This window comes from Cebus imitator, unplaced genomic scaffold (genome assembly GCF_001604975.1).
Source record: "Cebus imitator isolate Cc_AM_T3 unplaced genomic scaffold, Cebus_imitator-1.0 Scaffold427, whole genome shotgun sequence".
NCBI lineage: Eukaryota > Metazoa > Chordata > Mammalia > Primates > Cebidae > Cebus > Cebus imitator.
Genome location: NW_016107742.1, coordinates 793616 through 807588, shown reverse-complemented (window position 1 = coordinate 807588; position 13973 = coordinate 793616). Strand labels below are relative to the sequence as shown.

Here is a 13973-nt window from a genome sequence, read left to right as displayed (position 1 = left end):
GGAAATCCAGGCTGAAGGGAAAGGGGCACCTCAGGGCAGGGAGCTCTGGGGCCTGCCCAAGGCAAGGGTGACCATCTGCAAATGCCTTGGAGAGGGAGGGCAATGGGAGCGACATGTGTGCTCTGGAGCTCAGGTGGGCAGAGGAGAGGGGTGGGGATGCTGGATTACCTTCTTTCAGAGGTGGCTTTTGGGGCCTCTGGAGGAGTTTCCATGCGGCTGGGCAGCCCCAGGTCAGAATGCTGTGGAGGGATTCCAGATTGCGCCAGCACCCTGGATAGGTGAGGAGCTGCAGGAGGGCCCACTACCCCAGACAGAGGTGAACAGAATAGAGGTGTAAAGAACCCCGGCGGCCTCCTCAGCCCCAGGAAATGCCTCAGCTGCCAGGCCTGGTCCCTGCTCCCAACCTTCCTCTCATCTAATAATTTTCCAAACACTATTCCAGAAGCCAGGCCCCACTGCCCCACCCCAGAATGGCTGACATGGACACTGCACTTGGATCTTTACAGAGGCAAGGGAGACAGAGGGGAAGAGCTATATCTCAGGTGGAAGGCTGGGCCAGAGCACAAAGGAGCACACCTCTGAGCCCAGCGCTGGGGCCCTGCCTTCCAGAAGATTGCCTGCCCTCCTCCTCTTCTTCCTCCTCCCCTCATTCAGCCTCTCCTGCCTTCCTACCACTGAAGACAGGAGTTCCTGGGACAGTTCTCATTTTGGTGTTGCCCCTAAAGCCATTATGAGTCATCAAGGAAGCATCAGGGCTTCAAGGGCCCAAGCACCACTTCCAAAATGGCATCTCACTTGAGTGGCGGAAGCCCTTACCCCTGAGTCTCAGTGTGGGTTTAGAAAAGGTGAACTCATGCTCTGGTTTCTCTTCATAACGAATAAATCTTTCTCCTTTTACTAAAAAAAAAAAAAAAAGAAAAGAAAAGGTGAACTCGCTGGGCATGGTGGCTCACGCCTGTAATACCAGCACTTCAGGAGGCCGAGGTGAGCGGATCACCGGAGGTCAGGAGTTCCTGAGGTAAAGAGTTCGAGACCAGCCTGACCAACATGGAGAAACCCCATCTCTACTAAAAAATACAAAATCAGCTAAGCATGGTGGTGTATGCTTGTAATCCCAGCTACTCGGGAGGCTGAGGCAGGAAAATCACTTGAACCCGGGAGACGGAGGTTGTGGTGAGCCGAGGTCGTGCCATAAAAAAAAAGAAAGAAAAAGAAGAAAAAGAAAAGGTGAATTCAGGTCCTGTGCCTTGCAAAGATTCCAGCCCATTCACTGGAGCTCAGCCTGGAAGCGCTCAAGTCCAGAGTGCCAAGTTCCCAGCTAGAACAGGCTCTGCTCTGAGCCGAGAGCTTCCCTGCCTACTGCCCGGGTGTTCTGCAGTGTTTGATGGGTGCCTTCTGTTAAATGGGCACAGTCTCCTGTGCTAGGGTAGAGGGATGCACTTCTTTTGCTTGTGGGAGGGGACTTTGTGTGACAAGCCCCCACCTCTGCGTCATTGGAGAAGTTTGTTTTCGTCCTGCCATGCCTGCCCTTTCTCCCAGTAAAAGTCGGGGCTCCTTACCTGGTGGTGGACGGGGGAGGGAAGGAGCTGCCCCAAGGCCTGGACTGGGCGGGCCTTGGGGCATCTCTGCCCAGTAACCTGTTTTGCTTTGGGAACACCACAAGTATTTCTCTCAGGGTTCTGGAAAGAATCGGCCTCAGAGACACCTGTCAAAGTCTTTTGGGTCAATATGATGTGTAAAAATGGATGGAGTTTGGGGGGAGGGGGCTAAAAGGGAGTGACATCTTCTCCATGGCGAGAAGAGTACCAACCACAGCCAGCTTTAAACTCCAAAAGACACAGGCTCAGAAGTGTCCAGGCCCCCAAGTAGTGACGGGGTAGCCAAGATGGGGACCACCATGGCCAGGTCCCAAAGTCAAGGCTTTTTGGGGAAAAGAGTAGGTATGGGATGGGCGGGGGACGGATGACCACCTCTTTGGGAAGAAGAATAGGTATGGGTGGGGGTGACAGATGATCACCTCTTTGCGGCCCAAGGCCTGGTTCCGGCCACCCTCCGCCTTCCTCCCGGGCTGGTGGACTCCACTGGTGATCAGACGCCGGCGGCACAAACAATGGCGCTCTGTCCCGAGCTCTCCCGGGACGACAGCTCATCCCTATGCAGTGGCCGCCTCCCCGACCCAGGCCCGGCCGCCAGCCCTTTTCAGGCCGTGGAAGCCTGGGCGGCGGCGAAGAGGATTCTCACAGGCCGTTGGGCATTTGCATAGCCAGCTCGCCCGCCCGGAGACATTGGCCCGCATTGTTCCTGGGCGGTGGCGGCGGGCGCACGGGCCGGGGCGCGCGGGGCGGCGCGGCGGACCGGCTGGGAGCGGGCGGGCCAGACAAAGGAGAAGGGGCGCGTAGGGCCGGAGGCGGCGGTGGGGGAGATCCTGACGGTGGGAGCGGAATATCGGGGTGAGGTGGGGGAACCGGGCTGCCTAGCTGGTCTGCCCCGGGACGGCCACCGCCCCGCGCTTGGGACACCCACGCCGTGTCTAATTCCTCCCCGAGTTGGGGCCGCCGCACCGTGATGTGAATCCCAATAGGGGGGATCTCAGGCCTTTCCCAGGCTGCGCGGGGTTCGGAGGGCCGGGTCCTCTGAAGGTCAGAGGAGCAGCTTCTAGCTCCTGGCCGAGGGGCTCTGGCCGCACAAGGCAGAAGAACCTCGGGGCTCCTGGGGACCTTGGGCCTCCTATCCTGATGTCCCTGGGCAGGAAATCCTGCTGTGGTCCATACACACTTGTGCCAGGCCAGAGCAGCGGCGGCTTCGGAGAACCTTTCCTCAATGCCGCTGGCTCTGCGGGCTTCCACCCTGACCCCAGCGCGGCCTGTCTCCCCGCATCAGCCTTCTCCGGGAGGCAGGCAGGGGCGGTGCCTCGTCCATCATTGTCCGCAGAGATCAGGCACTGGGGTTGGACAGGCAGAGTTCATGAGCGGGCAAGTGTCCGATTGTCCCTCTCTGAGAGGAATAATGGTGCTGATCAGAGGGGCTGTCCCTGAGGGGCAGAGGCCTCATTGTCCTGAAGGGGTGAGGAAGGAGCCCCCTTGGCCCCTGTCCCCGGCATCTCCTTGACCTGCTCGTTGTCCCCCTGTTGACCCAGCCTGAATAAATGGGCCACCATGTGGGAGACGATGCCGCTGAGGCAGGGGAGAGGAGGGAAGGGCTTGGTGGTCTTTGAGCAGGGGCGCTAAAGGTAACTGTCTTTCCTGCCCTCTGGGCTCCCTGACTGAAATCAGTGGCGGAATGGTCACCCACACCCACACCCACACCACAAAGAAAGGCTCAGCCCTATGAAGTGGAACCAGGGCTGGAAGGCCTGGAATGAGTCCAGCATTCAAGGTAAAGTAGGGGGAGGGACAGGAGGAAATACAGAGTGAAAAACCAAGAGCCCAGTTTAAGAAAGTTCAGTCCTGGGCAGACAGCCCCTGAATGAGAATGGGATGGGGTGCAGGGGCTAGAGGCAGGGCTCAGCATCATTGCTTGGGCCAGGGAAGGCTTCACAGACGGGATAGAGCTTGGCACTGTCTGTGTCCGGGGCACACAGGGCCCTCTGACGGGTTAGCTCTCTCCCCGCCCCTTTCTCAGGACATCTTGGCAGGCTATGATGAGACCTACACCGTTTTGTCCCATGGAGCCTGTCTGGGCAACTGCCTTCTAAAGAGGGATCAGTCGTCCCTATTCCAGGAAGCCTTCCTGGATTGAGATGGGCCACTTTCCCCCAACCATGACTAGCCTGGGCTACAGCTGCCCATTTTTTCAGGCCTGGAGAAGGCTTGGTTGCAGTCTGGAAGAAATCAGCCAGCAGAGGGAAAGGGTCAGGTTGTAAAATGTTGGCGCCATGAATTTTGTTTGTTTTTTGAGCTAGGGTCTCTCTCACCTAGGCTGGAGCACAGCAGAGCGATCATGGCTCAGTGTAATGAACTGCCAGGTTCAAGCAATCCTTCTGCCTTAGCCTCCCGATTAGTGGGGACTACAGATGCATGCCACCACACCTAGCTATTTTTTGTAGGGATGGGGCCCCACTGTGTTACCCAGGACGGTCTCAAACTACTGGGGTCAAGCAATCCTCCTGCCTCAGCCTCCCAAAGTGCTGGGATTACAGGTGTGAGCCACCTCACCCAGCTGGTGCCATGAATAAATGAAGATTTGTAGCTTTCCTCACCCAAAATGGGCTGGGGCAGGGAGGGGTCTCATCCTACCTTTGAATCCCCCTTTCCTGAAGGTCTTCTTTCAGATCTCTGGGGACTCTGGGGCAGAACAGGCCAGCTGGCTGTATCTGGGCCCATGCAGAGCAGAGCTGGGGACTGAGGCCCTAGAGGTAGAATGGGAGTGGGGCCTCAGCTCTCCCAAACTCCCTCCCTTCCTCCTAGCAAGGGCTGACAGTGACTTAGGAACGTTTTTGTGATCCCAGCTGTCGTCCTTCTGCCTCCACACAAGGGACTCCTCCCAATACACCTACCCCAGCTAACAGTGGGCACGGGGAGCGGTGGAGGAAGGAGGGGGGGTGAAGGGGCAGAGGCACAACTGGGTCACATGAGCTGGGATGGCTCCACGGAAGCCTTGTCCCTCAACCTCCTTCTCCTCACCTCTGTGCTTGGCCTCTCCAGCCGGCCCGCTCAGTCCCTCTAGCTATGGGGGGCATGGAGCCTAATGGGGTCACCTTTTGTCCTAATTCCAGGCCTAGGTCCCAGGAATCCCTCTACTTTCTCCTTGGGTTCCTAGGTCTGATTGGTCTTGTTTTTTGTTGTTGTTTGTTTGCTTTTTTTGAGACACAGTCTCACTCTGTCACCCAGGCTGGAGTGCAGTGGCGCAATCTCAGCTCACTGTAACCTCCACCTCCTGGGTTCAATTGATTCTCCTGCCTCAGCTTCCTGAGTAGCTGGGATTACAGGCATGCACCACCACACCTGGCTAATTTTTGTATTTTTAGTAGAGACAGGTTTTCACCATGTTGGTCAGGCTGGTCTCAAACCCCTGACCTCGTGATCTGCCTGCCTCAGCTTCCCAAAATGCTTGGATTACAGGTGTGAGCCACTGCACCTGGCTCTGGTCTTGGTTTTAGGGGAGAAATAGCTGTAGTCAGAAGCCTAGGGGAAAGGCAGATGAAGGCAGACGGGGTTCCAGTCCTTCAGTGTTAGAAAGGAGGCTCCAGTCTACTTGGAGGGATGGATTTCTGCTGGATGAGAGATCTGAAACTCCTGGCATCTGCCTGACATGTAGTGGGGGATAGGAGATCAAAAAAGGCTTGTGGCATGAATGCACGAGGACCAGAGCTGAAGCAGACAGGAAGGGAGTCAGGCTGTAGGAAGGACTTTCATTCTTCATAGAGGACCAAGGAGGGGCAGAAAGGCGGCATCTTCCTCTGCTGGGTTTGGAGCGCCCTCTGGTGGTCAAATTACTTCAGGACAACAGAAGCCCTTGGATAGGGGTCCGCGAGTGTCTTCATTCTTCTCTGCCACAGCCCTAATCACAGGCCCTAAAGTGACACCCTTGCAATTCCCCACTCCTCAGTCTCGGGACTGAGATATAAGTGGCACCGAGGTGCTTGCTGCTTCTAGCTTCTTAGGGTTGGTGGCAAACAACTTATGTCTCCCTTGGGCCCTGTGGGCACCCTCTTCCTTCTCTGCTGAGAGGCTGCCCAAGGTGAAAGTCAGAATGGCAGCAGTTCTGGAATAGGAAGAACTCTTCCCCACAGCCCAAGCCATCCTGTAACAAAACACCCTGTTTTCTGGGAGAGAATGAGCTCCCTGTGCCTCAGCAGGGCACTCGCTTGGTAGGACATGGCACGCGAGAGGGAGTCCAAAGATCAAGAATCATCCTGCCTCACCAGGAACCTCCAGGAGGTCCTACCATTGTGAGTGGGAAGGTAAGAGGAACTTCCCATGTTCCCGGGGCACAAAGACAAGGAGTCAGAACCCTTAGAGATGTGGCATTTATCACCCTCAGCCAGGCCCGGCTCGGGCTTCACTAACTGTGTGATGTGGGGCCAGTGGGTCACTTGGGTGCCTCACTTTGGCCCCTTCTACCCCTGTGCAGGCTGGTAAGGCAGTCGGGTCAGGCATCTGGTGAGGTTCCCCCTACTGTACCCAGTTACGGCCCCACTGCCCACCATCTCCCAGCCTGCTACCCCTCTCCTCTGGAGATGCTGCCTGTGGAAAGGGGCCTCCTTTCAGCTCATGGCTCCTTTCTTGCAGCTGGAGGAATGGGAGCTCAAAAAGAACTCCTAAGAGTAGCCAATCAGCATCTTCTAAAAGGAGCGCATCCTCTCAAGGGCCAGCAGCATGTCAGGCCTGAGTGTCTGCTTCCTCCATCCTCAGAGGTCTCTGGGCTTTCACCTCATGCTCGCCAGGCACCTGGAAGGAAAGAGTGGGTAGAGGTGAAAAGGTAGCTCCAGGAGCTACAGGCGCAGCAAGGAAGGAAGAAGGCGTCGAGGCAGGGAAGGGAGGCTCAGAGGGTGTGAGGGCCCAGCTGTGTCTCACCTCCCAGTGAACCTGGTCCTCGTAGCACTGGGAGTCTTCGGGGGAGTCCAGGAAGGGCAGCTTCAGCAGGAGCCCTGTTGGTGGTAGGGGAGGATCTGTGAGGCTTCTCTGCCCCCTACCATGGAGGAGGGTGCCACCCACTGCCACAGGACACAGGGGTCTGGGAGGCATGAGATCAACATGATGCCTGTGCAGACAAAACACAGCTGTATGTGTTGAGCATCTACCATGTGCCAGGCCCTGTGCAAAGTACTTGACCAGTCTTGCCTTCCTGAGTCATCACAGCAATGCTGCAGCCAATATTACCCCTGCAGTACAGACAAAGAAACAAGACTCAGAGAAGTCAAATAATTTTCTCAAGTGTGTGCATTTGGTAATAGACCAGCTCTTGATTCCATCATGAACCACAGCTGCTGAGCTTTCTGTGGCCTCCCACACAGGAGAGGCACAGAAAATGCTTATTGCAGCCAGGTGCTGTGGCTCAGGTCTGTAATCCCAGCACTTTAGGAGGCTGAGGCAGGCAGATCACTTAAGGTCAGGAGTTTGAGACCAGCCTGGCCAATATGGTGACAGCAAGCCCATCTCTACTAAAAGTACAAAAATTATCCGGGTGTGGTGGCATGCAGCTACTTGGGAGGTTGAGACAGGAGAATCAATTGAGCCTGGAAGACAGAGGTTGCAGTGAGCTGACAGTGTGCCACTGCACTCCAGCCTGGGTGACAGAGCGAGACTCTGCCTCAAAAAAATGCTTATATCGTAAGTAAGTTATGAAATGAATGAATGAATTAAACCATATTAGAGAATGAAAATCTCTAGGTGGTCAGGCACAGTGGCTCACGCCTGTAATCCCAACACTTTGCCAAGGCGGGTGGATCACCTGAGGTCAGGAGTTTGAGGCCACCCTGGCCAACATGGTGAAACCCCATCTCTACTAAAAATACAAAAATTAGCTGGGTGAGGTGGTGCCCGCCTGTAATCCCAGCTACCAGGGAGGCTGAGGCAGGAGAATCGCCTGAAGCCAGGAGACAGAGGTTGTAGTGAGCTGAGATTGTGTCACTGCCCTCCAGCCTGGGCAACAGACCACAGTTCCAAGGCTCCATCTCAAAAAAAAAAAAAAAAAAAAAAAAAAAAAAAGGAACCAGAAGGAAGGCAGACAGACCAAGGCTCCATCTCAAAAAAAGAAAAGAAGGGAGGGAGGGAGGGAGGAAGAGAGGGAAGGGAGGGGAAAGGAGGGGAGGGGAGGGGAGAAGGGTGGGTCTCCAGGTAAGAGCAGAAGGGTGGGGATGCTGAATCAGGTTTTATTTTGAAGGCCAAAAAGACTAAGGCCACACATGAAGAGCGGCTGCCTGACACGGGCCGTGGGCAGCTTCGTCTGTGGAAGGTTTTCACGCTGGGTTCTGGGGGTGGCAGGCCATCTCCTCCCCTCCCAGTCCCTGCCCCAAAGGGCGCAGCCGGCCCCTTCTAGGCCTCAGCCTGAGGTCGGGCTTCCCTCTAGTGGACAGAGGGAGCAGCACAGGCAAGCACGGCCGGTAAGAGAGAGCCTCGCTCCCCTCCTGCCGGCTGCCCTGCTGCCCTTGGCACCAGAAAGGAGCAAGCACCCGCCTGCACCTCCGTGCCTGCAGGAGGTTACCCCTGAACCCACAACCCAACCCCTACTTTATGGCACCAAGTAGATGTCCATAAATACCTGTGAGCGAATGAATCCATGTCAGGGGTGTAGGACCCCACGCCCCTTCCTCTGGAAGATCCAAGGTTACTCACCTCCAAGGGCTCCGCCCACGGAGGCAAACAGCAGTGTGACAAACAGCCCGAAGAGCTGATGCACGGCCTGTGATGTGGCACTGCGCTGGCCCTCGGCTATGAGTGGAAACACACTCTCCAGGCTGCAGAGAGACCAGGTGGTGGAAAGCCCGGACAGGGGTAGGAGAGAGACACGGACGGGGCACAGGGCCGGAGCTGCCCATTTCACCGGAACTCACCAGGGGACGGGAAGTGGCCAAGAGGGTCTTGAGGGTGAGTGCCAGGCAGACTGTCACCTCCAGGCCGTTGCTCAAGCCAGGCCCACAGCCTGGAGCTCCTCCCAACCCTCACAGGCCAGCAGACACCTAGGCACCTATCGAGATTCCGTTTGCAGGTTGCTTTTGCCCACCCTTGACGTGCAGAAATAGATCCTAAGGGTCATTATCTCTTACTGACCCTTCAGTAACACGTAACACTCTTGAAGTCATTTGTTCCATGACCTTCTGCTGCCCCTGATTGAGGACCAGGAGGGCAGTTTCTGGCTTGGTTTGGTTCACTCCAATTTCCTTTGCTCTCAGAATATGGATGAATGAATGAATTCATTCCCTTTTCTGGGTCACACACAGAGGAAGAGAATGACAGAACCCATTCCAGAGGGATGACGACTGCAGCGCGGGTTGGGAGGAAACTCACCCGTCTCCGTAAGCTTCACGGGTGGCAAGCCCGGCCACAAGGACCCCCAGGAGGGCCCCCAGGACCCCCGGCATCCCATGGAGGTTGTGGACTCCACATGTGTCTTGGACTTTGAATTTCAATTCAAGGATGGGCTGGAGGACAGGACAGATCATGAGTCTCCTGTGCCCACTCCCCACCTACCCCAGCCTGTTGGAGAGGTGGGAGGAAAGGCACAGAAGACTCCATCTTCTGCCCAGGGCCCAAGGGGCATCTATACCGTGAAGAACTTGTACCCCAGCGTGGAGACGGTCCCAGCCAAGAAGCCGGCTGCCAGAGACCCAAACGGTGTCAGCATCATTTCACTCGAGGTCCCCACCACAACCCCTCCAGCCAGCGCTGCATTTTGGATGTGGACCTAAGGGATAAGGTGTCGAAGGCCCTTTCAGACCGTCACACCGACAGCAACCCAGCCCTATCCACCACAGTGCCACCTACTGCTTCTGGAAGTCCCTCTACCATGTAACCTCTGACTCTCCTGCTATCATATCATCTCCCATTCTGACCCCACAGCCACCAGCTCACATGGAACCCCTATGCCTGTGCCCTTATGTATTCCCCTGGAGAATCTTTCTTGAGGGTCTCAGACCTCTTCTTCCCCACCCAGGCCACCCCCTCTGCCTCCCTGAAGCCTTCGTCCCCATACCATGTCAAGCCGCCCGTCTTCCCCGACAAGGGCTGACAAGGCAAAGGTGCCGAGGGTGCTGGCAGCCAGGGAGTAGTATGTGTTGAGGGCTGTCCGATGCTGCCCGGCCCCCAGCGCTGTGAGCGCAGAGTTGAAACTAGGCCAGAAGATCCACAGGAAGATGGTCCCTAGATGGTGGGCAGGCAGGCGGAGTGAGAGGAAGGAAGTGGCTCCCCCTCAAGGAACAAATTGTATGACTGCAGGCAAGTCTCATACAATCTCAGCAGCCTCAGTCTCCTCATCTGTTAAGTGGGATTGACGGTAATACCACCTTGGGCCGGGCGTGGTGGCTCACGCCTGTAATCCCAGCACTTTGGGAGCCTGAGGCCGGCAGGTAGCTTGATCTCAGGAGTTTGAGACCACCCTGGACAACATAGTGAAACCCCATCTCTACCAAAAATACAAAAAAATTACCCAAGTATGGTAGCACATGGGGGGGCTGAGGCAGGAGGATTGCTTGAGTCTGGGAGGTGGAGGTTGCAGCGAGCAGAGATGGTGCCACTGCACTCCGGCCTGGGCTGCAGAGCCAGACCCTATCTCAAAAATAATAATCATAATGATAACGCCACCACCTTATCAAGCGGCAATTAAATGAGGCAATGCACATCAATGCATAGCCCGTGGCCTAGCAGGCAAACACGCCCAGCAAATGGCAGCTCTTGAAGGGCACTGGCACAAAAAGAAGCTACTTGGTTGAAAACCACAGAACATTGAATTTTTTTTTTTTTAAGACAAGGTCTCACTCTACCACCCAGGCTGGAGTGCAGTGGCTCAATCTCGGCTCACTGCAGGCTCCACCTAGTGGGTTCAAGTGATTCTCCTACCTCAGCCTTCCCAGTAGCTAGGGCTTCAGGTGCCCACCACCATACCTAGCTAATTTTTGTATTTTTTAGCAGAGATGAGGTTTCACAATGTTGGCTGGGCTGGTCTCGAACTCCTGACCTCAGGTGATCCACCCACCTCAGCCTCCCAAAGTGCTGGGATTGTAGGTGTGAACTGCCACATCCGGCTGGAACGTTGACATTTTTTTAAGTATCAAATATGGAAAGGAAAAAGGCAGAGGACACTGTATGTCGGGTACTATGCTGGGTACTTGAACACATGTCACAAAAACAATGACAACCTCAATCTCTCCCAGAGAGGGCAGACCCGCGGCGTTCAGGAGAGGCCTCTGTTTGCTGAGTACTGAATGGGCTGGGCCTGTGCATTTTGGATAAGAACTGGGAGCCCATTTACCCTGCCTTTGTGCATGAAGTTCCCAGGTCCATCCTGGAGGAAGAGAGAGGAGCCAAAGGACAAGGTGAGGGAGAAGGCTGGGGACCCTGTGACGTAAACCAGCGTGGTGGGAGGCTGAGGGACCACCCTTAGTCCTGAGTAGTCTGTTGGGTGTGGCTTCTCCCAGCGGCCTGGCCATCTTGAGCGAAATCTCCCACACCCACGTTTGCATCCCGTAGGTGGAGCATTTGTTGGAGAATCCAGGAAGGGGCTTCATTACTGTCTGGGTGACACTAAAATCCAGGAGCTGGGAGGCAGAGAGCTGAGAATGCAAGTCTTCCGGGAATGCCTGGAAACCTGGGGAAGCCTTTGGACTTCAGGGCAAACTTATCTGGGTCTCAAAGGGCAAGGAGAGCTCAGCTGCCCTGGGGTTCCTGGTGCTCTGACCCAGCAGTGCTGAGCAATCCTAAGCCAGCCTCTCTCATATACCAATAGGCACTTCAGTCCCCATTCAGTACTTTCTACAAAGTAAAATAAAATCCAGATTGCCGTCTGTCAGCAGTTATGAAAATAGAGGAACGGAAGCCGAGGTGGAGGCACATGCTTAGAAGCAGGTGGCGGTGTTCAGGCACAGCGGCTCACGCCTGTAATCCCAGCACTTTGGGAGGCCGAGGTGAGCGGATCACCTGAGGTCAGCAGTTCAAGACCAGCCTGGCCAACATGGTAAAACCCTATCTCTACCAAAAATATAAAAAATTAGCCAGATGTAGTGGCATGCACCTGTAATCCCAGCTACTCAGGAGGTTGAGGCCGGAGAATTGGTTGAACCCAGGAGGTGGAGGTTGTGGTGAGCCAAGATTGCACCACTGCACTCCAGCCTGGGCAACAGAGTGAGACTGCCTCAAAAAAAAAGCAGTAGCAGCAGGTGGTGGTGACAGGGCTCCTAGCTCAGGCCCCATGGGTCCCTGTGGTGACCTAAGACCCTTCCTCTCCTTACTCCTGCCAGAGAGTGCAGGGGCTTCCAGGGAATCTCCCGGGAGGAAATATCCTTAGGAGGTGGAGGCAGCGCTAGGGGCAGGCAGAGATTGCCTGTTTGCTGGGGGAGCCAGACGCACAGAGGCCTGTAGGCCAGGGCAGGCAAAAGCTGAGTCTGGCTGGAGCCTGAGCCAGTGAGGAGGGAGGAGGAGGGCTGACGTGGAAGTTGAGGAGGCTGTTTTCTATCCTGTGGCTGGTGGGGGCCCTGGAAGGTTTTAAGCAGGGACGAGGTGGATTTAGAAAGGCCCCGGGAAGGGACCCAGGGCATGTGCATTCCCCAGGGCTGAAGTTTAAGATGACATAAAATCGTTGAGAATGATGAGCGCAGATCCCAGAGCTCTCACAGCAGAATCCAAATGGAAAGGGAGTGCCCAGGCATAACCCCAGGACCGCCGGCAGCACGCAGGAGACAGTCACCTCTGGCCCAGATCAGAGGCATTTAGACCAGCCCCTCCCCATGCTACCACCCCTCTGCAGCCCTCACCAATCATGGCGAAGAGGTCTGAATGGTAGATGGAGCCCTGGCGGTGCCTGCTCTTCTCCAGCTGGGGCCTGTACAGAACCCGTGAAAGGACCAGCCCGAAGTAGGCGCCGAACGTGTGGATAGTCATGGAGCCTCCCGCGTCTCTCACCTGGGGAGGTGCGGGGAGGTGGAGAGGCAGGCCCCTGCCCCATCCCCCCCCCCCCGACGCCGCCATGCTCCTGGCTCAGAGACTGACCTTGACCACCTCTCACCCCCTACCCCACCCCTCCCCAGACTCTTACCCCCAGGAGATTAAGAAGCACAAACTCATTGATGCCAAACAGCACCACCTCCAGCAGGGCCATGAGCAGCAGCTGTGCAGGCCCGGTCTTGCCCAGGATGGCACCAAAGGAGATGAGCACGGCCCCCGCACAAAAGTCAGCGTTGATCATGCTGGGGTTGGGGGCAGAAGGGGGAGCGAGAGGGGTCAGGGAGGCTGGCCTCTGGGCTTCTGCCAGGCATGAAGCCAGGACAGCATGACATGGTGGGTGCGGTGCGGGCGGAGTTCTGCAGAGAAGACAAGGAGCTCAAGCCCCCACTGGAGTTGGAAGGGGTCACCTGGCCCTATTTGTAGATAAGAAATGGAGTCTCAAGGAGGTTCAGTGACTCGGCTGACAAAGGCCACAATAGGTGGAAGAACCAGAGCTGTCTACCCTCCTCGAAGCTCTTGGGGATCAGGGGCCCTAAAGAATGAGGAGGTGGGGCTGAGTGTGAGGGTCAAGGACGAGAGAGGAAATCAGGCAATAAGGACAGGCAGGACACCTAAAGAAACCAAGTGACAGCCAAAATCGTGAGTCAGGAAGCAGGCTTGAAGGATAGGGCTTGAGCTGGGGCCCTTGGGCAGGAGCCTCCTGAGTGGGCCTGAGGGAGCTGGGTAGGTGGCTGCTGCCCACCTCTCGATGCCAACATGGATGTGGCCGCTGTCGAAGGAGTGGAGGAAGCCCTGAACCAGTGTGGACCACTGCAGGGCAAAGGAGGCCAGGAGGAAGGTGAAGCCCACACTGCTGAAGCCATAACGCTGCAGGAAGACCATGAGGAAGCCAAAGCCCACGAAGACCATGGCATGCACGTCCTGGAAGCCTGCAGTGGGCAGAGACAGGTGGGGCACTCGGGCGCTGCTCTAGCCATAGCCCATAAACCAGTCAGCCACCCTGCCAGTGCCCCTGGCTCTCACCAGCCAGGGCTGCCTTGAACCGAGCCTATAAAACTCCCCAGGCATGTCAGGGCCTCCCAGCCCGGAGACACCTTCGCAGAGCTGGCCAGCTTGGAGGAGTCGGACCCAGACATCCCTGCTGTCCTCATGCCAGAGCAAGGGAGTAAAGTCTTCTGCTCTCTGTTCATTTGCCCGGTCCTGGGTCTCTTACAGCAGACCGGCTGGAAGTCTAGCCTGTGCTCTTTCCTGCTGTAGTCCATGCTCAAAATTCTGCTAGCTACAGGCTTCTTTTCAACATTTCCTCTCTGCTAGAAAGCCCGTCTAGCCGGGCGCAGTGGCTCAAGCCTGTAATCCCAGCACTTTGGGAGGCCGAGG

At 56.2% G+C, this 13973-nt stretch overlaps 1 protein-coding gene across 2 annotated transcripts in view; it reads right to left on the bottom strand.

Annotated features, from left to right (window-relative positions):
- Positions 1–5954: 5954 nt before the first annotated feature.
- Positions 5955–13973, bottom strand: part of RHBG (Rh family B glycoprotein) — an 18272-nt gene continuing 10253 nt past the window's right edge. The window contains exons 2-10 of one of the 2 annotated variants that reach the window (XM_017510009.2): positions 13339–13525; positions 12688–12838; positions 12407–12554; positions 9634–9800; positions 9208–9345; positions 8949–9082; positions 8277–8398; positions 6516–6589; positions 5955–6389 (exon numbers count right to left, since the gene is read on the bottom strand). In XM_017510009.2, coding sequence (XP_017365498.1) covers positions 6321–6389; positions 6516–6589; positions 8277–8398; positions 8949–9082; positions 9208–9345; positions 9634–9800; positions 12407–12554; positions 12688–12838; positions 13339–13525 — 1190 coding nt within the window. In that variant the 3' untranslated portion in view covers positions 5955–6320. The remainder of the gene's footprint in view (positions 6390–6515; positions 6590–8276; positions 8399–8948; positions 9083–9207; positions 9346–9633; positions 9801–12406; positions 12555–12687; positions 12839–13338; positions 13526–13973) is intronic. The other variant, XM_037731889.1, reaches the window with a different exon arrangement.